Source organism: Synchiropus splendidus, chromosome 8, assembly GCF_027744825.2.
Source record: "Synchiropus splendidus isolate RoL2022-P1 chromosome 8, RoL_Sspl_1.0, whole genome shotgun sequence".
NCBI classification, from domain to species: Eukaryota; Metazoa; Chordata; class Actinopteri; order Syngnathiformes; family Callionymidae; genus Synchiropus; species Synchiropus splendidus.
This window is the reverse complement of record NC_071341.1, coordinates 11,671,594-11,695,044: the sequence shown is the minus strand read 5'-3', so window position 1 is coordinate 11,695,044 and position 23,451 is coordinate 11,671,594. Positions and strand designations below refer to the sequence as shown.

At 41.1% G+C, this 23,451-nt stretch overlaps 1 protein-coding gene across 3 annotated transcripts in view; it reads right to left on the bottom strand.

Annotated features, from left to right (window-relative positions):
* Nucleotides 1-2,213: 2,213 nt before the first annotated feature.
* The window catches only part of LOC128764302 (arf-GAP with Rho-GAP domain, ANK repeat and PH domain-containing protein 1-like), a 44,226-nt gene continuing 22,988 nt past the window's right edge, over nt 2,214-23,451 (bottom strand). The window contains exons 14-34 of one of the 3 annotated variants that reach the window (XM_053873993.1): nt 18,452-18,626; nt 17,318-17,452; nt 16,713-16,848; nt 16,521-16,623; nt 16,120-16,312; nt 15,817-15,862; nt 15,577-15,737; nt 14,555-14,767; nt 14,325-14,430; nt 14,109-14,256; nt 13,396-13,479; nt 12,235-12,315; nt 12,035-12,152; nt 10,178-10,291; nt 9,946-10,091; nt 9,789-9,871; nt 8,409-8,468; nt 5,873-5,936; nt 5,601-5,759; nt 4,755-4,792; nt 2,214-3,267 (exon numbers count right to left, since the gene is read on the bottom strand). In XM_053873993.1, coding sequence (XP_053729968.1) covers nt 4,772-4,792; nt 5,601-5,759; nt 5,873-5,936; nt 8,409-8,468; nt 9,789-9,871; nt 9,946-10,091; nt 10,178-10,291; nt 12,035-12,152; nt 12,235-12,315; nt 13,396-13,479; nt 14,109-14,256; nt 14,325-14,430; nt 14,555-14,767; nt 15,577-15,737; nt 15,817-15,862; nt 16,120-16,312; nt 16,521-16,623; nt 16,713-16,848; nt 17,318-17,452; nt 18,452-18,626 — 2,346 coding nt within the window. In that variant the 3' untranslated portion in view covers nt 2,214-3,267; nt 4,755-4,771. The remainder of the gene's footprint in view (nt 3,268-4,754; nt 4,793-5,600; nt 5,760-5,872; nt 5,937-8,408; nt 8,469-9,788; nt 9,872-9,945; nt 10,092-10,177; nt 10,292-12,034; nt 12,153-12,234; nt 12,316-13,395; nt 13,480-14,108; nt 14,257-14,324; nt 14,431-14,554; nt 14,768-15,576; nt 15,738-15,816; nt 15,863-16,119; nt 16,313-16,520; nt 16,624-16,712; nt 16,849-17,317; nt 17,453-18,451; nt 18,627-23,451) is intronic. The other 2 variants (XM_053873994.1, XM_053873995.1) reach the window with 2 other exon arrangements.

Genomic DNA, 23,451 nt, shown 5'->3' with positions numbered 1-23,451 from the left:
TTGACGTGTGTGCAGCTGGGAGTCACGTGGTCGATGCTTCGGGTGCAGCTCAGTCGGCTGAAAAGTCAAATGGAACTGTCACATCTCACGCTGCTCTTGTTGCTGTGTGCTGCGAGTGGATGGGAAGGACATGGACTCCCACAGGTGGACCTCCACATTCCCACTGGACCCAGTGACAGCTGTTATCCGTGGTTTCTTTCTCGAGGCTCATTTCCCTAATTTAGTCTTTATCTTGGTCTTCCACTGGCACCTCCTGTGTATCACACTCATCCCCTCGGCTTCAGGAGGCTGCTGCGCTGACCTATATGGTAAAGGCCACTTTAAGATGTCCCGTATATTAATGTGTGCGTGTGCTCCCCTCAAGGGTCTTGTGTGTGTGTGTGTGTGTGGGTGATATCGTGAGGGACTCCGGTGAGTCTTTGCCCCGCGTGGGTCTCTCCGGTGGGTCTCAAGGTGCACGGTGACCCTGATGTGTCAGCTCCTCTTAGAGGAAAAAACTGAAATTGCTGGACCACAGTGACGTGCAGACATACATAGCAAACCTCCTCGAGCGCCCCCTCCCAGCCCAATGTACAGCCCACACCATATAGGAGGTCGCTGCATGTCAGAGCGTTTCATGAATCCCACAGGGCTGGAAAATGTTTTGTCTTCATATAGTGTTCTACAGCGAAACTGCATCGCGGCGGTCACACACACATGGGGCATCAAAATACACTGAAGCTGTGTTTTATATGTTCAGCTGAGAGTAATGTGAATTAGAATACAGTTTTGGTTTCTGGTGGATAAGGATACTTCAGGGGTTAAAGGTTTGAAGTGAACCTGGATTCTTCTGTGTGGCGTTTGTAGTAATCGAGTCAAGTTTCCCAACAGTTTGAGAACATTCAGAGGGCTCTAAACCAAACTCGAACACCTAAGCAAAACTACAGAGATACCAGCTGCAAAGGGTGAAAAGTGGGGACACCCTGGACAGGTTGCTAGCCAGGGGACATATGGGCAGACATCCATTCACACCTGTAGACAATTGTAAGTTTCTTTAAACTCTGAGGTGTTCAACTGGGGTAAAAATACCTGGAGGACACTCCAAGGGCACATGAGGCTTCATGAAACAGTGTCCCAATTTTCAGAGCTCAGTAGGAGGTGCTGTGTGAGGTTTCAGTGAAATGGTTGCTCAAACGGAATCATTTGAGAGCAGAGAGTGCCATCTAGTGGACTCTGAAAATGAGAGTACTGTTTCACGAAGCCTCATAAGCCTATCACTACCATTTTCACGCAAATGTCTACTAAAATACAGTACAAGTAACATCCGACTTAGGACCTGTTCGACTTATGACCACCCGTACTTACAACCACGGCCAGCAGATGCTTTTTTTTAATTCAACGTCTGGCACCGCAGCCCGTGGCAGCACAGCATCGCGTACGACAGTTACGGCAACACAGTATCCCAGCATCTCACTCTCACACAGCCATCTACCACTACAGTAGCACATATAACCCTCGCGTCGGCCATTTTGAATGGCATTCCACTTACGTCCAATCCGACTTATGACCGGTTGGGCAGAACCGTTCGCGTCCGTAAGTCGGATGTTACTTGTAATAGAATCCGCATTAGTATACGAGGTATTTGAGGGTTTCCCACAACATGTATGCGGACAGTGAGACTGTAATAGTAGTGACGTGTAGGATTACTCTCAGGACTTGCTACAGTGATGAACAGGTTGGAGGGTAGACGTCAGGGATGATGATGTTTGCTGATGATGTAGTGACTTCAGTAAGTTGAAGGTGAGTGTTGCGAGGAGGAGGAACCAGCTGAAGAGAATGAATGAACCAATATATGGTGATGAGCTGATGAGGCTTCATGAAACAGTGTTATTTTCAGAGCCCACTAGATGGCACTCTCTGCTCTCAAATCATTGTATTTCAATTACCATTTCAATGAAACATCGTATCATAACCAAGAGAGCCGCCTATTCACCTCTGAAAATGAGGAAACTATTTCATGAAGCCTCATCGGCACATCACCAACAACAGACAGGAAAAAGAAGAAAAGTCAAAAAAGAAAAAAGGTAGATAGAAGAACATGAAAAAAGAAAAAGAGAAAGGTAAAAATAAGAAAAAGACAAGACAAAAAGAGCGAGTAAAAGAAAAAAACAAAGAATAAAAAGAAAGTTAGGTAGAGAATAACTAAAAAGGAGAAAATGAAAGATGATGAGACGCATCGCCACTTCAACTTCCTTCAAACAGAAATGCTGCAGAATGTGTTTATTAGAGTTTACAGATTAATTTGTCACAGAAAAATACAAGACAGCGAGAAAATATACATTGATTATATAAAATATTCACCATGTGATTTACCTACAATCATGTACACATTCACAGACGACTTGTTGGATCTAAAAATATCTCTTAATGGCTGAAATATTCATTGCACAGTGGACGGAGTCTGGTGGAAGACGTGACATTTCAGAAAGGTTGTGGATTTGATCAGATTAACGGCATATAAATGATACTAATGATTGTGACACCAGGCTGTGTCACAGTCCAAGTGCACCTTACTGTCCTAGCTAATCGTTCATCCGTCTTCTGCAACTACATCGATAGGATTTATGGATTTAAAATTTTTTAAATCATAGCGGGAGACACACACGGAATGTACAGTTGATACCCACTTCAATACACATTTCTGGCTCCTTGAAACTTCACTTACAGACTAGAAAAAGGCTCCACAGTGCTGGTCTAGAGCCCACAACTATTTCAAATAAATAAAAATCTTTACAACGTGAGTCTAAAAGAGCTATTCACAAGAGGACGACTCCATGGGGCGTGTTTTTGAGGGGTAACAGATGATGTCACGTGGGTGTTCAGAAAGTGGTAAACAACAATCCGACATCGCTGCACTGTCATGGACCTTTAACACACAGACGGAAGCTCCAACAAAATGTAACAGACCCAAGGTGATAATGCTGAGTGGAGACTTTGCTGACACACCAAAAGCATGGAGATTTAAAAGAGCAAACATGGACGGGCCAAAACGTCCTGCACATTGTTGGACTAAAGTTCTTAAGTATACATTTTTTTTTTAAAGAAAAATGGGGTTTTGTGCTCCAGTCCAATCCATCGATGGCTGACCAATACACCAGTGGGAATGCAGAGTATTTCATGGTCAGTCTTCCTGCTTCTCCTTTGAGGTCCAAACTCACAGAAAGCTGTGATTTACTGCACTCACAGGAGCAGGTCAAGGACGCCGTCATCAGGACACCAGAGTGAAACCTTCAGAGGAAAACAACTGAATTCAGCGGTGCACATGAGAGGAATGACAACAGCCTGTTGCAGCTATATATATACGACATCCAAGGGTCGGAATAAAAGACAAGAACTGTCCTCTGACAGGGACATGCTGGCCTTTGATGGGCTCGGGCATGATGGACCCCAAAACAGAGATTATTTATTATATATTTATTTACATTTAGAATTTTCTTGGATTTGTTTCTTTCAAGATGTCTGACACACTACAACTTGATGTTATCAGCAAAACAATGAAGTTGAGTATATGAAAAATTCAAGTTTATCGACTCCCATCCCTGGGAAAAAAGACAAACAGTCGCTCCTCAAAGCCAACGTCGTTGGAGTGGCATGATGACTGAGGTGTCAATCTCCTTGAAAAGTTGGTATGAAAATTCTGGTTCTGTTGAATAACAGCGCTAAATATGTGTAAATCTAGTACTAAGTGAATCAAAGCCAGAACCGAAAAGTGAGATGCGAGAACTAGAAATGAGCCTTTGTGACGTCACTGGAGGTCAGTGTCAGAGCAGAAATGCAGAAGCGTTGCAGGGCAGCGGGATGTTCTAATCGAGCCAGTGAGCATCTAAGCCTGTTCCTCTAACCAAAAGATGAAGAGCGTCATCTGTAAAAGTTTACAAGTTTACTCTGAATGATGGGCTCACCATGCTTCATGAAACACTGTCTGCATTTTCACAGCCCACTAGATGGCACTACCTAATCTTTGGACTTGATCAACTTCAGAGAACCATTTTTAAACCAAGAGCGCCACCTACTGAGCTAGGAAAAGAGCACAGTGTTCCATGAAGCCCAACAAGTGGCAGCCATCAGCCCTTCGCTGACCTGCAGGATTATTTTTGCCCTGACCTCAAAGGAGTTTCAAAACTGGCAGTATCTCAACGTAAACAAAAGTCAAGTGATGATACCAACACTATCAAAACAACAGAAAGAAGCTATTAAAACAGTGAAGAGAGGGCATCAAAACAGCACTCAAGACAGAGTAAGTCTATTTCCCAAATGCATTTTATGTTTTGTACTACTGGCCCTTTCACATTACATTTGCATTACCGTTCAGACACTTCATCCTCTCACAATAGCCCGAAATTCCGCTTCCAACAATGCCGTGGTACAAATAAAAGTCAGTTTCTACCTCAAAAGTCTCTGGGACCTCCAATGATGCCAGTGACACATTACTTTATCCTTTTAAGTTAAGTTCCCAGCAGCGGTTCTTTCGGCTATGACAACACACCGTATACTGTGTGTGTGTGTGTGTGTGTGTGTGTGTGTGTGTGTGTGTGTGTGTGTGTGTGTGTGTGTGTATATATATATATATGTATATATGTATATATTGTATGTGGTATAAGTGGCAGCCCTGATATTACATATACCTTTTACCATAAAAAAAATATTTTTTCTGTTCATGAAACAGCTTTACACTGTGCTGAATTTGGTTCATATTTGCATGCATATCGTCTTACCTCCATCGGCATCCTCACTATCGAACATCTCTAAAGAGCTGCAAGACATACAAGCAATTACACAGAGTTGGACAACAAGAACAATATTCCTTGGAACTTAAATTAAATCAAATTAATAATAACAGTCTGCGTTATCGCGTCTTATCATCCACCTAAAGTTTACTAAAGTATTCATGGAGCAGACCTGGCACTTAAACACGTCTAGTGAGACCTAATCTGCAGGAAAACATCTGCAGCTGTCAACACAATGAGAAGACAACAGAAACTACCTGTGGGCCAACAGTATTGAGGTGGAATCATCAAAGAGCAGATGGAGCTGAAGTAATACGTGTGTAAAATACCAGCAGGCGACAACAGCATCGTCATCATGCAGATGTTCAAACGAACACATGTAACCATCACTACACTTTTACAGACGTTTCCACCAAATGTGTTTTCTCTTTGTTTCAGCCCCTGCTGTTTTTGGAAGCCCCGAGCATGATGGCTTGGCCTCCTCTTAAATCTCATCACTGCAATGCAAAAGATGCTGCCGTCCGCTGCCCAACCCTCAGCCTGGATTCTTAAACAGGTAAACAAACTAGTCTCTGAACTTTGGTATTTGCTAGTTAAACCTGAGGTTTCAGTCAAAGCTACTGTAGAATGACAAAAACAAGTTTAAGAATCCAGCCTTTATGATATAATCAATATTCGATCACAAAGCAGAGATCATTGATGCTGCACACGTGTTCGTCTCAATCATTCCGCCCAGTCGACGACGGTGTTTCAAGTTTGTGTCCAGCATCAAAGTCTCTGAACGGAGCCTTCCGCTCGTCCACATTTGTCCCAGTGATTGGCAGATCAACTCACAGCAAGCGGGTCTTGGCAGAAAGCTGCTACGCTGTTCCGCATCTCATTTTCACTGCCACGAAGCGGAATCAGCGAGATGTTACCGTGTCGCGTATCGGGGTGCACCCGGCTCACTCGCGTCCGCTGGACTCCATCCTCCGGCCAAATGTCACCGCCGTTCTTGAAGAAGCGCAAGAGGATATTGACACATGCAACACGTGGCTTTTCCACTGCATATATACCAATGTTAATATAATAAATATCATCTTCAGAACATCTTAGCCCAAACTCACCTGGATGCTGAAGAAGGTGGCGTACCACTCCATCATTTCTGTCTGAGTCTTACAGCACAGATACCTGCAAATGAGCACAAAGCCGTAAAGGGATTGCTGGCATGTTTTTGGTCTTTGATGTGAGAGAGCGTCAGTCTCTGTCGAGCCTGTTTGTGAACACGCACGTTTAATGCCACTGAGTTGACATCACACAGCCCCTCTGGGTAATCAGCAACACTGCGGCGCTGAATAAATAAACTTTATTTATTCAATTTAGAATTGCTGCAGGCCAAATTCTCAATACTTCACTTGTCAAGCACTCGACACAGACACAGTTACAAGCACGTTAGAACTGACAGTCTAGTATGATACGCAACACTGTAAGAACTCTTCACCAAAATGACAAACAGGGATCGAGACATCCCTGGAATAAGGCCACTATTCTGATTTATTTATGAAATTATCTCACACCCATGCACTTTAGAATCACTCAAGCTGGGCTCTCACTTGAATTGAAGGAGTCTAGAAAAGGCTCCTCCATCCCATCTTTCCATCCCACCATCCATCTTTCCCATAAGAATGCCTTTCTTTTAAACCAACGCTTCTGTTCATGGACCTTCTCGGTTGACCTTTCTAGACCAGAGGCTGAAGCCAAACAGGTGCACTGGATCCTCTGACGTGACGCTATACAGAGGTGTGGATGTGGTCCTCAGGCCTTGAGTTTGACACAGGTCCTCGTAAAACGAGTCTCTATAAAAATGCTGCAGCTGGAACAGTTGACAGCCAGTTAAAATGGACCAGCGGATTATGAGATCAATGTGGAAAATGAGCATCGAGCCAAATGTGTGTGAAAGACTCATCTGAGAACCATTTTATTGGTGTCGCATTTGAACTATGTCATGGATATAAACTCCTCATTAGGGTTTAGTGGCAAGTTAATTTTTTTTTTTTTACAATGGAATCATTTGCACTTTTAAATCTGTGACCTTAAGAAAACTACTCAGTCCTCATCCTGCTCGCACATCTGATCCAGGTAATATGAATTCAAAAGTTTGCTTTGTTCCAGCGACTCTTTCAAGACGCACCCCAGCTGGGGTTTAAGAAAAAAACTTTCCTTTTAGAAACACAAATGTAACTACTCACAGTCCAAGGCGTCCCAGCATGCATTGCAGGTGCAAAACCTTCCTATTTGGGTTCATGAAACAGGGTCTTCATTTCAGTGCCCACTAGATGGCACTGTCTGCTCAACCAACCACTGAAAAATCATTTCCAACTGTGCAGTGAATATATGGACACTGTTTCATGAAGCCTCATCAGCCAACTACTATTAAGTAGAGTGGTAGTTGATAATAATTATTATTACTGTTCTCGTCCCTGGTATTATTATAAACTCGATGTAAAGAGGTAGCGCCTCCAAGTGGCAGGCAACAAACATTATCTCACATTTAGCGAGAAAATGGCTGAGCTGAAAGTGAATAAACAGGACTGTAAAAACTTAAGTCTACACTGAAAAATATAAAAAAAGATGTAAAATGATCACATAGACATAATCTTTTGCAGTTTTTTTGGACCTTGTGCTATTCTTTATAGGAGCCGTTGATATTATACAAAAGAATATCTGCAATTACATGCCTGTGTTATATATATATATAAGAGAAGCTTAATCCTTCTGATATCCCTCCTTCCTCTCGGATGTTTTTTTGCCGCGAGGAACGTCATCACGAAGCATAGCGGAGCGATGATTCCGCCTCCAGCATGACAAAAACAACACTCTTTACAACAGGTTTGATATCTACAACGCTTGACAGTGTGGAGCCAACTGTAACGCTGCAGCGATGACGCACACACCCACCAAGTCATCCATAAACGCCGCTAGCATGCCGCATCATGCCTTGGAAGCAGGTGAACTCGTGTGTCTCGTTGACCTTTGAGGAGATTTTCTTTACCATCTGAAACTAAGGTTCAGCCTTGTTCCTCCAGATAGAATTATGAGACTCCACGTCAACATTCTCATTCTGCTGAATGGAATATGACAAGTAGAACATGGAACTGGACCGTAACAAATTCAAAAAAGGTCAAAAAAGTGAAAATGACTATGATTATTATTTGGGCCTCCAGTTACCACTACCTTTCTTCTGCTTCACATCTGGATACATTTGTAACACTAGGTTTGTGCATGTATTTACAGGACTAATCCTGCACTTGAGAACTGTCAAGGCGTCTTCAGACCAACTGATTCATTAGTTCAGGCTGTGACCAGATTTCAAAGCTAAATATCATGATGAAGGTCAAGCATCTGAGAGAGAAGAGGTGCCACTGTTGATGTGTATAAAGTGTTAGTAGGAGAACAAACAAGGCTTCAGAAGCATCTAGTGATAGATGACTCTAAGACTGTTTGAATTAAAGCGCCACCTACCACAGACTGAAAGAGACATTTACCACTGATGTGGAGCTGAGGCAGCTCCATGACACACTATTTAAGAACATGCAACCTCATAATGAGCACTGAGCGCAGTTGGGTCTTACTTCCCCAAACTGAGGAGCCAATGAAACTCACCACTGATGTTTCTCCGGTTTCTCCTGCTTCACACCTTCATAGACCACCGTCAGACCCCAGCTGAGGACAACATTGCAGTCATGAGAAATAAAAATGGTCCCAGCAGACCTACCAGATCTCAACTGCCGTGGCCTTGTTGCATGTGACTGTAATGCGTTTCAACACCCAAGAGATAAAATAAAAAGCAAGTTCCTTTTCCATTTTTAGCCATACAGTGGCCTCTAGTGGATACCTCGGGTATCTCGGAAATGGACTACGGTTTAAGGGTAACCTATAATGTAACATATTTTTAACCTATAATGTAATATTTTTTAACATAATAATAATAATAATTGTTGTTGTTGTTGTTATTATAATAGTTGTTCCAAAATATATCAATTAAATTATATAAAAAAGTATAAAAGTTATTGATACAGCAGCTTCAGAATGCTGTTCACAAAGTGCTTTATAAAGAAGAACAGAGTAGCATCTTCAGGCGCACATGTATAAGATGCAGAGACAACTTCTTCTTCTTCCGGCTTCTCCCTTAAGGGGTGGCCACAGCGGATCATCTTCTTCCATCTCACCCTGCCCTCTGCTTCCTCTTCTCTCAAACCTACAAACTTCATGTCCTCCTTCCTCTTCTCCCTCGGTCTACTGGCACGCCTCCCCTCTCCTTTTCTGTCTTCGACCTACAGTCTTCATCAGCACCCTGCTGGTTAACAGCACTGATGGCGGTCGCTGTTAAATCTTAAGTTTGTATCTTTCAAGTCATATTGAATTAAACTTAACAAATATGGCTGCTTTGCTAAAAAAAGAAGTTACCAATATTTTGATTTAAGATTAGATATAAGACCTTAATAAATGATTTAGGTATAAGACTTAAGTATTGTCTCAAACAACAAGCAAATCTGTGGAAACTTTGCTGCTAAGTCAGGAAATACCAATACAGATGAGATTTCATCTGACTTACACTGTAAATGACTATTAAAAGTGAGAAAAAATAACAGGCTCCATTTACAGTAAAACGCAAAAAGTAAGTCAGGGCTTGAATGAAAATGTGGTAAGAGTGGAAGGATGTCCTGAACATGCAAAAGCAGCATAAAAAAGAAGTTAAATGCTTCATCTGCCTTTCTAATGTACACTCTGAGGTGTTTTAAGTACCTTGTTAGGCGTTTAATTTTTAATAAATAGTATCAAACATCTGATCTGTGTTCCATATCAATAAGGTCTAATTGAATTCACACCCTCCAATTATTCATCTTGTTCTCACAAACACCCTTATAAATATAAATAGGTAACCCATTTTGAAGCTTTAGCATCTGGAGTTTGCTTTGCTGACCATGTGTCCATGTACACATGCAAGACAGTGTACTTAGCAACTTTTATAAATGTGCTTACGATGTAGGGGAGCGCAGCTTCTTCTTCACACCCATGTACACCGTCAGGTTTTTCACTGGCCAGTCACGTTCTGGGCGGTTACTCTAAAAATTCAAGAAAGAGAAAGTCATGAAGGGAGTCTGAGAGCGCTGACGTTAATCCCTTCACTCCGTCTTACTCTGATCTCCTTGTACATCCGGAGGGAGCTGGAATTCAGAATGAAATACTTGTCGTTGAAATTCCCAGAGGAGAGTCCCAAACCCAAGATGCTTCTTTCCTCTCGGAATTTCATCATGCCATGTTTGGTGGGCTCAGAATTCCCCGCTGGAAAACAATAAGGATGCACATCACACTAATATTGGGACAGGTTGGGAAAGAAATATGTGGTGGAGCCCGATCTGCTTGTTTACCTAGGTAGAGGATCATCGCCTCCATGGCTTGATGCTTTTTGATAAGCAGATAGGAGTCTGTGCCAAAAGAGTGAAGGATGGGCAAGACTCGCTCACGAAAGTGTAGAGGACGTTCTGAGGGAAACAGAATGAAACCCAAACACTGTCAAGTTGAAAGCCTCACACTGATATCCACCACTGACACCAAGATATAGGATTATTCATCAATGTCTGTGGATTATTACAGTAGCTGCACCAAGAAGGTTTTCTGTCTGTGTTCACATTCTGTTATTCTGTTTTGCACTTAACTTAGTTTCACTTCCTTTGCACTTAGTAGTGTTCGTTTTGCACTCATTAGTATGTATTTATTTAGTATTTATCATATTGTTATAAGTTATTATTAATATGCAAGTATTATTATTGGAACCGGAAGCCAAGCAATGGCATTCCAATGCTAAGGTCTCACTGCTGTGTGTTCTTTGTGCAATGACGATAAAGGAAGTCTAAGTCCAAGTGCTGCTATACCATTTTTCACCCTACTATTTGAGTTAGAGACGGGCCAAACTGCACAGACGCATAAACATGTCAACACATGGAGTGATACCTCCTGCCATTGTGTGTCAGTCTATGAAAAAAACATCAGTTCAGCTGCCATGTTGCATGAGTGACAGTACATACTGAAAGAACTCGGAGGAGGAGTAGTGTGGAATCCATCAGACTCTGCAATGATTCCTTCAATATTTGAGCATAACAACACTTCATTTGGAATGTGTTTCCAGCAATGCTCACCCCTGTTACTATCTAATCCATCTACACCCTCTGAAAGGTTCTTTAAATGCATTTAACGTAAATCCCAAAAATTATTATTGCATTACCACATGCTTTGAAGTGTTCCTGAAATGAAGCGTCTTCAATTTAAATAAATAAAATTTGACTAATTCCAACAAAGGGCACCTGTCTGAATCACCCACACCATATCAGTCCATTGTGTATATATGAGTGTGTGACACACACAAGGAACTATTTGCTCATCACTAGTTTGACTGATGCAATGCTATAAATGATATTTCCACAATGCTAGAAAGTTTGCAACATTTATATACATTACAAGTCCTTCGGTGTCAATAAACCACAGCTGAATTGGATTAAAATCTTTAGAGGAAGCAAAGCTATCATCACAGGAAGAAACAATTTAAAAACCTTTAAACTTTACCACCTATTGAAACAAATGACACAATCGTTTCATAGTCATTCCTGTATTAAATCTACAGGTCACAACTGCGTTTCAGGTGAGGACACACATCAACACCTTGTTACTGGCAGTATTTGGATTTACCAGCAGGTTAAAAATAGATTCAATATGCGGTAAAAAGTGAACTATTATTAGAGTATTTGCACCTGCTCCTCCCTGATCGCCCGCCAGTGTTCAGTGTCTCCTCGCGCTTGAATCAGCTATGTTGGTTTGCTGACAAATTAAGAAGTCTGCCAAATATGCTGGGCTCTCTGGCATTTGATGAAACGCCTACAGGCTTCTGGGTGAGGAACCAGATGGCAAACATACCGAGCTGACAACAAACCCAGACATGAAGTCTTCCTTCCTGCAAGCCTTGCCTCTGGTGTCGCTCACTTTGAGGAGTCAAATGAGGGAGAAGTGGAAATCCACATAGTGCTAGAGCCAGATTCATGAACACGCATGTAGAAATGTGCTCAAAATTCTCCTAATACAATTTATGAATTGTGTGGAAAACTAAATTGGTTAATCATCTCAGTATGTTCTAATGAAAGAAATGCCTGAGACAAAGTCAAAAACTAAAAATAAAATGGCAACAAGTTCAGGAGTGAATCAAGCAGCTTGACAAGATTTAAAGCAACACTAACCCATCTCCTCCTTTTCACAGATTTCCCAGCAGCTCCAGAAATCTTTTTCTTTGACAGGAATGTTGCGCTGGTCGAGAAACTCATAGGTCAACTCGGCTGCAGTCATGGACCCAGGGATCTGCACAGAAGCACTCATTACTACATTGAGTGGGCAGATACTTAAGTGACCTGTGTGTGATCAGCTTTGCATAGTTTGGTACCTGGACATGCTGCTCCTTCCTAGCTTCCTGCCCCTCCTCCAGGTACACTGTGCAGATGAAGTGACCCCCAGGTTCAGTGCTCTAGGGAGATGACAGGACACATAAATGACAGCACTACTTCTATTTGTATCCCCCTTCTAAGATACTGATCTTCCTGATAACCCCACTATTTTCCACATGTTCACAGTGGACTCATGGTGCTGCAGTCTCACAGCAAGAAGTTCAATTTTCAGGCAAATCCAGGGGTGAACTTATGCCCTAGAAGTGTGGTGTGTATATGTTCCACTGCATGAGTTTCTTCCTGCCACGCCTGTTCCTTCCACAGTCATAAAAACATATAGAAGTAAACTGCTGACTCTAAATGTCCAGAGTACAGCAGGAGTGAGTGCAAAACTGGTTGTTTATCTTTGTGTGTCCTGTGCAGGATCCTGTCCAGGATGTCCCCCAATTTTGGCACCTAGTAGCCCAGACAGCCTTCTGCTCCTCAGTAAGTGAAGAAAAATGAATGCCTGACTTCATATATTCACCTGAAACTAAAATAATGTATTATGTCTTGATGAAACATTCGACTTTGTGTGTGCGTTTTAACCCAGTACACTGTGCCGAATTAAAAAGGTCCGCTAGATGGCAGCAAATTTCACAGACAACACAAGCCGAGAACGAGGAAAAGGAGAACAGAAAAGACGATATTTTTGTATTATGAGAATAAACCTCGTTGTTTAAACATGTAATGATCAAAGTAAACACTAAAGCACTAGTCTTAATGTTAATACCAGTCTTTCGACATGGAATGTTTCAATCATTTTAATGATATTTAGGTCAGAGTAAAAGGATCAAAAGACGGATATGAGAGACACACTGGCTTTTCACCTGTCCTCCTGTTAATGACCATGTTACCGTTTTGCCATTACCACGGTAATAAATCTATCGCAGCACTCGATTATCATAATAACTATTACTTTACTTGTATTAACATATCTTTCTTTTCTTTTATTTGCAGTCCAAGAGAAGTTGCTGTTCCTTTCACCTATGCATTTATTTGGACGTGCCATCTAAAGAATGGTTTAAAAGGAAACAAGTGTTAAACAATATGATTTGAGTCTTCATATCGTGAAGATTGACTTGAAAAAAGCTTGATCAGCACGTGAGTGCATCACTTACGGGAAACTTAGTGCTCAGTGTAGCTCGCATTTTAATGATGGCTTCAATCTCTTCCATCTGCCTGTTCAACTGATGCTCATCCACCTGCAGAACAAAATACCATCAGTCAGTTATACAAATCCGGAAGCTACTGTAAAAGCAGGGTAGTGTGCAGTGTATTTATCATTTCCACTCGGTTTCATCCTGATGAGAAAACAGGCTGAATGGTTTCATCCAGGTCATTTCAGCCTGGACAATCATAAAGAGAACATTTAGGCTCTCCGAGTTCTGAACTCACAACTGGCTCAATGAAAACTAAAAACATCCTGGCTATGCGCCACTCCAAGCTCCTCTTTATGCTGTTGGTGCTTAACTGGTGTGTGTAGTCAGCATAGCTCAGCCCACATGTGCTCTTCTGCACAGTCTTTACTGTCCCAGGAATTGACAACAATCTGGTTTTGCACACTGATAATAGTTTCTTTATGTTTAACAACGTACTTAAAAAATGTCAGTTAATAAACATGTTCATTTACACTCCTAAAGTCCATAAACAAACAAAAACATGTGTTTTTAACCAAATGAATTAAGTGCAGAAACTCTACAACAACAATTTAAGGCTTTAAAACATAGGATAGACGCAGTTTTGTGAGGGAAACTACATCACACACACATATTGCTTATTGTTTCAGTTATCAATCATGCATCAATGATATCTGAAGAATTTCCAGTTCCACCTCAAATATCAGTGTGTAGTGCTGTATGAGATCCTCAATGGCACGGCCGGCGGTGTAGTCCTTCCCGTCTGTCTGGAACAACGTGGGGCCGAATACAATCGCCAAGTTATGGAGATTCATCTGGTTCATTTCTGAAAACCGTTGTACACTAAGAATGCAGACAGAAGAATCCATCAGTCATGTTGATGCTAGACAGACGCCCGTTATGTGCCTTACCAGTAGAGATGATTGATAAGCGCTTGTAACGTTGCTTTGTTCACACGGGGAAGTCTGTTCAGCAGAAGCTTGTACTGTGGGATTTTCTTACTTTCATCCTGAATGGCTAGAAGACACAAGTTGAGAAGTTGAATCCGTTTTTTTTCTCCTCTAAATGAAGACACGTTTTGTTTGATTCTCCCACAAGATTCATATCTTCAGTGAACAATTTGCATTGCAACAAATCTCACCAGCAGCATTAAGCCAGGCACTGGAGTCCTTCGCTGTGAAGAGTCCTTCTGTCAACTCTCTCAGAAAACGCTTGAGCGTGTTGGAGACGTCGTCGACATGGTGCTCTTCTTCCTTCAGACAAAGGCTGCGAGCGTCTTGACGGAATCTCTCGCACAGCGCCGCCACACGGGAGGTCACGCCGCTCTTACGATAAATACCCTCAGAATTTAAACCTGCAGCGAACATCAATAGAACACAAGGAAAGATATGTCACTGATGTAAATACAGTGTAAACGAAAATAAAACACATACCATCTACAAATGATTTTATATAGCCTTGTAAGCGGTTTGTCTGTCTGCCTACGTAAGAATATATTCCAGGAATGACTCGTTTGCGCTCACTGACTGCTGTTGTAGTTTTCAAATAGCTTTCATTCATTCAGATTTTTGTTTTTGAACAGATCAAAATTTAAATGTTGAAATTATTTATCTTTTAATGCTTTATTTCGCTACAAAATTAGCTTATAAACTGATATCAGATGAGGTAAGTATTGTTCCTTAGAATCCTAAATTGCCAATCTGTTGCCGGCTTTTTCGGGTTGAAGTTACATGAGAGAGTCACAGAATCTCTGCGTTCTTTTCAGCCTGATTTTGCTGAGGACTTCTGTTCCCTGACCGACTGAAGCAGTCCTTCAGACATGATGGCATCCATCTGAGACGCCTTCAACACACCGTTTTTTCCTGTCTTATTACCTGGAGTTTAAAGGGAGATTAGCTTTCACATGCAGCATTGAGGTTGCACTCCTCCTCAGAATCTTACAACAAATAATGGCCCCATGATCCCACTCTCAGAGCTCCAGGATATGTGGGGGCGCAAAGAGTTGATCCATTGTTACACAGCAGGAAAGAATCTGCATCATTCCTTCAGAAATGAGCTTCATCATCTGTTCAGCTCTACTTTTGCTGAGCTGTGTCTCGCTTCTGTTGTCAGCTGGCTGGTAATGATTTTATGTAAGGCAATGCATTTCCAAATATTCCTCACCGCACTGCGTGATGTAAGCGATGCAGCTGTTGACGATTATGGGTATGTCTGTCTCGGTCAGCTGCTGCTGGCTCAGGGTGTCTCCGCTGCGCGCTGCAGTCTGAATGGCCCCACACCAGCCAGAGAAATCCAACTTCCTCTCCGCTTCAATGTATAGAGTTCTGGGAATCAAAGAGGGACAACGGAGTCAGAAGGTGGAAAACAACGGATATAAAAAAGATTTAACCGTCTTACACCTACCTTCCTTTCTCCACTAGAACCAGGACGCCGGAGTCTTGCTGGATTGCTGTAAAAAAAAACGTTTTAGAAAACAGAAAAATATGAGAAACTTTGACATTACTACATGCAAGACAAATTAAAACAAGAGCTGTGAAAGTTGATTTTAACCAATCTGCAGCATCAATTTGATAAAGAAAATAAAAAATGTGTAAAATATAATAATTTATAAGTAATAAGCAACTTTTTTTCGAGGAGCGTGTCCAGTTTTACACATAGTTTAGAATTTGTCCAGCAGAAAGATGAAGTGACAGTGCAGCTTCTCACATAGTTCGCTCAGTTTCCGAAGATGTATTTCTTCTCCCTGGCTGCCGTCCAGGTAGGCGTGCAGCGTGGAGCCCACCAGTGCAAACCAGCCAACTTTTGATGTTTGAAGGTTCAATCCATCTTTACATTTTAGCCGTCCCAACCGCTCAAAACTCAACTTCAGCAAAGGCTCTGCTCTGGCTGGGATGAAGCTCTATGAGAAACCCGTGAGAAGTCAAAACATAATTGAGATTATCATCCTCAGCATGTGATCCCGACCCCTATTCAGCATACAGTCCCAAAATAAAGTGACACAGGAAACAAGTCAGCAATGGCTTTCCATGAGCAAACGTTTCCTGTTGCCTCAAAAAATTGACTGAATCCTCAAGATGTACAACACATTTTGAAAACAAATGAAGTACCTTGGCAATGGATTTGACCCATTCTTTGTGGCTTTCAGGGTCATCCGTCCCAAATAGATAAAGACGGTCTGATTCTGAGTAGAGCTCAAATGTGTGCTCGTATCTGAGGAGAAGATAAAGATGATTGGTTGGGAAGGAATAAATAATAAATAATTAACCAGTCCAAGTTCTAACAACTAAAGACAGAGTTACTTGTGTTTCGCAGGGCTGTCTACAGCCAAACACACGATCTCTGATGCCTTCAAGGACCCATTTGGGTTGGAATTTCTATCGCTTTCAAAGTAGCTGAAGACTCCGTCATTCAACGTGCACCAGCGACGACTGAATTCTGAAAAAAAAAGAAAAGCAAATGTGCTGACAAATCTGATATCACCACACTGAATGAAAGCAACAGTTCACTTACAGCAGCTGAAATTTTTCAGATCAAATTTTGTTTCAAAAGCTGAGGCTGGATCATAACAAGCAAATATAGAACAAACAATACTTGTTTTTGTTTATTGTCTACTAGAAAAACTAGCAAAACTTGACAGTTTCAATATGCCGGCATCATTGTCGGCCTCAAAGTCAACAAAATAAAAAGAGAATGTGTTCAAAACTGATCAAAAACCATCATATCAAAATAATATGTGGCAGTCCTGCCGCTAGTATACAGTAGAGAACATAGGGCATCTGATTTTTCTTTCCACAACTGTAGATCACCTCTATTCAGCAGGTTCATTTTCGATTTTCAGAGAATAATTTCTCAAACTTGGTTGCACTTTTTCATCACAAAGCAAGCACGAAGTTACACAGCTCACCTTCCTTTGCCTTTTGCTCTGTTATGAGTCGGGTCATGGATCCAGTCTTGAATAGAAAACCATTGTGCGACACACAAGGTGGTGGCGAGTAGTGTACCGGATTCATGTTTTCAGCTGCCTCAGACCGGGGAAACTCTGAAACCAACAAGGGTTACGATCACTTTTTCGCTAAACAACATTGTCACAAGTGTCCCATTTTGAAAGAATGACACATTTTGAGTTTCATATCCTCAGGTTCAGATACCAAAGGATAACACATCTAAGAGCACCAATATTGACAAAAGGAAGACCTTAAGCTAAAGTTTAAGTGAGAAGAAACACAACTATCTGATGTTGAGGTCAAACATCTGCTGTTTGTAAGTAAATAAGCAGATAGGCGCTCCAGGCCATTTTCAGCTATACAAGTCTCTTCACCATTTAAAAAAATGCATCTGAAAGGCAGCTTATGAGACATGTTCATGAGATTTTATCTCCTCTATTCAATGGTTATGAAATATTTTAATGACACTACACAGCTGTAATGATAAAGAAAGGTACCAAAGAAATGGATAACTCAATCCTTGTTGGTCGAGTAGCGTTTCATTTGCATTATACATTTGTTAAATGATGAAGGCTCTTAAGAACATTTCTTCATAGTTGACCACTAAATGCTTCCTACATCCACAACGGTCAATTATTGAAAACATTACGGCTCAGAGGACACTGGAAACACTCCTGAACGTTACTAGAGGATTTCAAGTGCAAAATCAATGCTGCATCTGCCAAAAATCCAAGTTTCATGTCTGATGGCAAAATAAATAAAACATTTAATTTAGAGGAAATGCTATTTTTCTTCAATGTTTTCATAAGTGATATATAAATCCATGTCAAATTGAGAGAAGGAGTCTTTGGAGTGGCCTGGAGATGGTCCTGATCTCAGTCAGCTTGGGAATTCAGGGGATTTCAAGGAATTTTCTTCTCTTAATAGCAATCCATCGTCTGTCACAAACCTGTGAGAGCAGTCCAGACTCCAGGAATCTGACAAGTAACGGCACCTGTTTTCAGTTACTGCAATTTATTGCCACAATTAATTCTAGATGCACTGACTTTCTCTCACATAACAAAAAGAATGTATACAATATGCAGACACACTACCTGTGTTGAGATTGTGGCTCAGTAGCTCAGCTTGTAAAGGCTGCGCGTGTGTGTTGGCCAGGGAAAGAGGGGAAGGGCAGTTGGCCATTCCAGTCGAACAATTCACATCTGCGCCGCAGAAAATCAGACTCAACGTCTCCAGCACATCGCTGCACTGCACACTGATACACAGCGCCTTTAGAAAGAAAAGACAACAGAGATCATTTTGTTAGTAAGCATAACCACTCAGGCAAGACAACTGAGTTTAAATTTAAAAATCGAAAAACATGGTATATTCATCAAATATAAATAAGAGAAACAGGAACCAAAACTGGAGTCACAACTAAACTAAAAAAGTTTTTAAGGCAAGCTTCTTCAAGCGACGACTAACCCTAACACTAATGTGGAACATAACTTAATTGTACTCAATTTAACATAACTTTTCACATTTTTGTGCAGACAGAATATCACATGCTATATGCCATATAGTAACTGAAACTTACCGAACCTGAACATGCCAAACCGGAAATATTTAGATAATCTCTTCTAATCTAAACAAACTCAACTTCAAATATTTCCTCATCGCTGAGCAGTTATTAAATTTAGATTCCATAACAAGACACAATTTTTCCGCAACTGAGCTGAATGTTTTGTCTTTCTATGGTTAAAAAAGTGGCTTTTAGTCTCAATCTAAATTGCCGTTGGAGCTGTACAGTGTTGGAGAAAACAATGTGAAGCAGCAGATTATCAGTTGTAACAAAAGTGAACTTCCCTGATCTGTTGTTAAAAACAAATGTTACGGCTCTTCAGCCCAGATTTACGGGCACATAAATACTTCTGCAGCACACATTGCCGGTTGAGCACTTCCTCAAAACATCAGGTATTTCTCTTTACTCTTCATCATTAGAAATGAGGCAGAAAACATCGCATAAGGCAAACAGTAAACTTCAGCAAAGCAGAATGTGGGCAGACCTGTAAAATTAAAAAAAAAATCATTGAAGCAATTATTTGAGGATTTATGTGATCTGGAGGAAATCTGGTTTTGTGTGTATTAATAAAAACACTGTTTGCGAAGCACCAACTAAATCTGAGGTATACACATTTAATATCAGAGCAACCTGGAGCAATTTTCCAGTGATTCATGTCTAAATCCCAATGAAAGTGCTGCCTCTTGTTTTACCTGTCCCTCCTGTTCTGCTCTCAAGCGAAAAGGTATGAAGAAGCAAGGACTCCAAAACGTCAACATGAATACATTTAAATCACGACTGTTCTCAGTCCAACAAGTGACTTGCTTCACATAGAACAGAGTGCTGTATTTAGTGCTGTATTCGTTTTTTTAGTTACTACTTACTCTACTTTATTAATTTTTCATTTTATTTGTTCCAAGATCACCTCATATTTGGAGCAGTTCCCTATTGAGACTCCTTTACAATCCCAGTATCATTAACCAGCCCATTAGCAGCCAAATCCTTCCCTGCACCATAAACCTTGTACACGAAATCTGAACAGGAAGTGAGTGAGATGACAAATAGCACATGACCACAAAGTCCGAGTGTGTCTGGCAGAAGGGTTCTATCGATTGAACAGTTGTCTGATCAACACCTAAAAAAACTGCGAAGACTTTTACATGAATTCATCCATTTATTATCATGGAGGTACGAAGAATGTTAGTCGAAGTTCTTGAACACTTCAAACCCGAGCAAGTAGTTTGTTTGATCGGTTTCTGTTAAGAAAGTGGAAATATGCTTTACTCTAATTTGCGCTATATTTTTCATAGTGCACATTTTTAACTAGTTTTTATAGCTCGTAGAAAACATAATTTCTTATCTAACATTCTTATTTCAACAGTTTCCATTATTAGTTCTTGAGTTGCACAGATTACTTTCTATGAGCTCTTAGCTACTAAGACTATCATTCAAATCAGAGTCTTATCATTTTTATTTTAAAAAACATGCCTTTTATTCATATTTTATTCCTGGATGGCTGGCTGGATGGATGGATGGATAGACAGACCGACAGACAGAGATGGACAGATTGCTCAAAAAAACAATAGAATGAAACAGTAACTTCTGATATTTATACAACATCTAACTCCAACACTGAACTTGTCTTCAGTATCAGACATTCTCATCCTTAACTGGGTCATCAGGGGTTTGAGTCAACCCCAGCTGACAGATCTCAGGGGGAAAAAAAACTGCTTCGTAAAAACAGACGGTTTGTTTTTAAAGCCAAAAACAAACACATTGCAAAGTCAGAGTGGAAATCTTCCCACAACCCAAACACAAAAACCACTGTTTAAGTTCCTCACAGTTGGATCAGCATCATCCTCTGGGATGATTCTGCTTCATCCAGACTATAACTGTCTGACAACAAACCCAAAGAGAGAATTTGACGGTGCCAATTAAACTGAGATGGTGAAGTCAGTGTAAACAAGGATCTAAAGAAGAGGAAGTCGAACATAGAAGATGTTATGACTGTGGAAAAAGGGATGTAACTATTTTTTCAGCTGAGGGACTCTTCTTGGATTGGGGCGAGTTCACACACACACGCACACGCACCCGCACACACACAAACCAGTCGGCTCTCTGCTAAAACCAATAAGCTGTTTTGAAACTGATTGAGAAATTCCACAGCATACTGAGGCATTCAGACAGAACCACTCCTTGATTTAAGCACCAATGATCCCAAACACAGGGACGTAACTTAAGAATGAAGTTGCAAAAGAGACAGGCACATCCAGAAGACACACGCTCAGCTGGAGTCAAGCAGGTCGTGTGGAACACAGTCACATGTTCACACATGATGGCTGCAACATATTGACCACATACAGAATGAAGGCCAGTGCACTCACAGAAATCCGGGTTAGCCAGTCAATATCATAATCAGGCTGGTCACTAGTGGGTTATTGGGTCGCAGTATGCGGCGCCCCTGTATTCACATTCACTTGAACAACCGACAGCAACTGATGTGTGTCTGTTAGAAGCAAATAAATAAGAGCATGACACACAATTGTTTAAGCAAGTCCTTGTCAACAAAAAAGGAGAACACCCCAGCTTAACATGTTGATCAAGGCTAACTGTGGAAACTTCTATATTATATTTCCAAAGGAGCGACATGTTAAATTCACCTTTATAAGAGGTCATGAATTAAATTACGAAGACATCATTAGAAAACATAAGTATTAAATTAGGACATGATAGGGAGAATGTTAAACTACACTTGATTTCTCACATTTATAGCTTCATCTCCAGCCCAGACTTCTGTTTGCACAACCTTATGCCAACAAATCAGCAAGATCAGTCTCAGAGGCGCCGAGCTAACAGCACTTTGTGTGGTAAATGCAGAAGCGGAAGACGTATCTCTACACCGACTGTTCAGGGGAGACTGCGTGAATCAAGCCTTTATGGTCACTTAGTTTCTGAGAAACCAACACTGAACAAAAGAAATGAGCACGAGAGATTAGTTTGGGCTGAGAAACACAAGGAACGGACTCTGGTCAGAGGAGATCTGCGCACTTGTTGGCCCTTTTGTCTTCACCCTGCGATCCATCTCACCCCAGACATGGGATTTCTGGTGCCTTCGATGGACTTATCCTGAGAAGCAAAACCAGTTTGATCTGTTCTTTACGGATGCACTCAGGGACGCCTTCAAGTTTAGCGTGAGCGGGGTATTAGGTATAAAGTTAGGCTTGTGAGACTATACACTACATATACTATTTGGTTTGCCCTACTATGGCAAAGTCCAGAAGTACAAGTTCTTCAGCCAGTGAAGAGTTTTTGCTGTCATCAGTTTACGTGTCAAAAGATACGAAACAACAGCGTCCCACTTGGACAGAGATTTGTTTTAAAGAATGTAGGCCAGAGTGTGCAGTGGACTATCAATAGTAATAATACTCTCAGAGTGAGCACCATTGCATTTTTCAGCAGAGCCAAATGAAATAGTTTATTTTGAGTCCAAATCCCCACGCCCTTCAAAATCACACTAGGAGGAGAGCAGAAGGGGGACTCAAGACACAGATCCCCAGAGAGTGAAACAGCGCGATTCTATCTGGGTGTGTCTCAAATCGCACCACTCCATCTGGCTTCAGCAGTTACACTGGACAAAATAGGAGGAAATTAAGATCAAAGCACTTGAGCCGGACGCATTAATGACTTGCACTTGGCTGGAACTTCACCGTAATACACATAAAAAGACGCACGGCCCACCCTGGCTCAGCCACTTCATCACACATGGGACGCGCCCACGTTTACATTTCTATGTGCATATATGAAATCCAGATGAGGAAGACAGGATTTCACATACGTTCCATCATGATCTCATCATCACAGCGTGCAGACAGTGGGAGAGGGAGGTGGAGGTTAAAATCCAGACGGAGGAAGGAGAGGAGAGCAGGGAATATGAGATGGGGGAAATTTTTCAGACTTACAAGGAAAAACAAGGAACGTGGAAAAGAAAAACAGGGAAGTCAATATGGAGCGTGATCTGAAAACCCACTGTGGAAAAAGATGGCTGATATTTTTTTAGCTGCTCAGATCTCAAATGGAAAAAAGTAATAAAAATGGGGAACCTTTTGTCTATAAAAATCCAATTAGCAAAATTGCACAGGGAGGGTACACAGGCCTATAAACAAATGCATTAAATGAGGTCATTTGTATGGAAAGAGCAGGTTGTGGTCAGCCCAAATGAAAAGTAGCTGCAAAAATCTGGAAAATAAATACTAGAAAATGTGAATATAAGGCATTTTTTGGATGTGTCACAGTTTACGAGTTGGGTTCTTTGTTATGCTATTTAAATATTGACTCTAATGTATTTTCATTTGGAATAGATTTCACAACATCTAATGATTAATACACAGTTTCACTTGAATATTTTTTACTGCATTACACTTTTGTCTCAGCTGGGGTCATTAGAGGACATGGGTATGAATTCAATTGAAAACAATTAAAGAGGTATGTGGATAAGACATTTATAGTGCCCATTTCGCAATCAGTTTGCAATTGAGCTGAATAGGTTCCAGATCA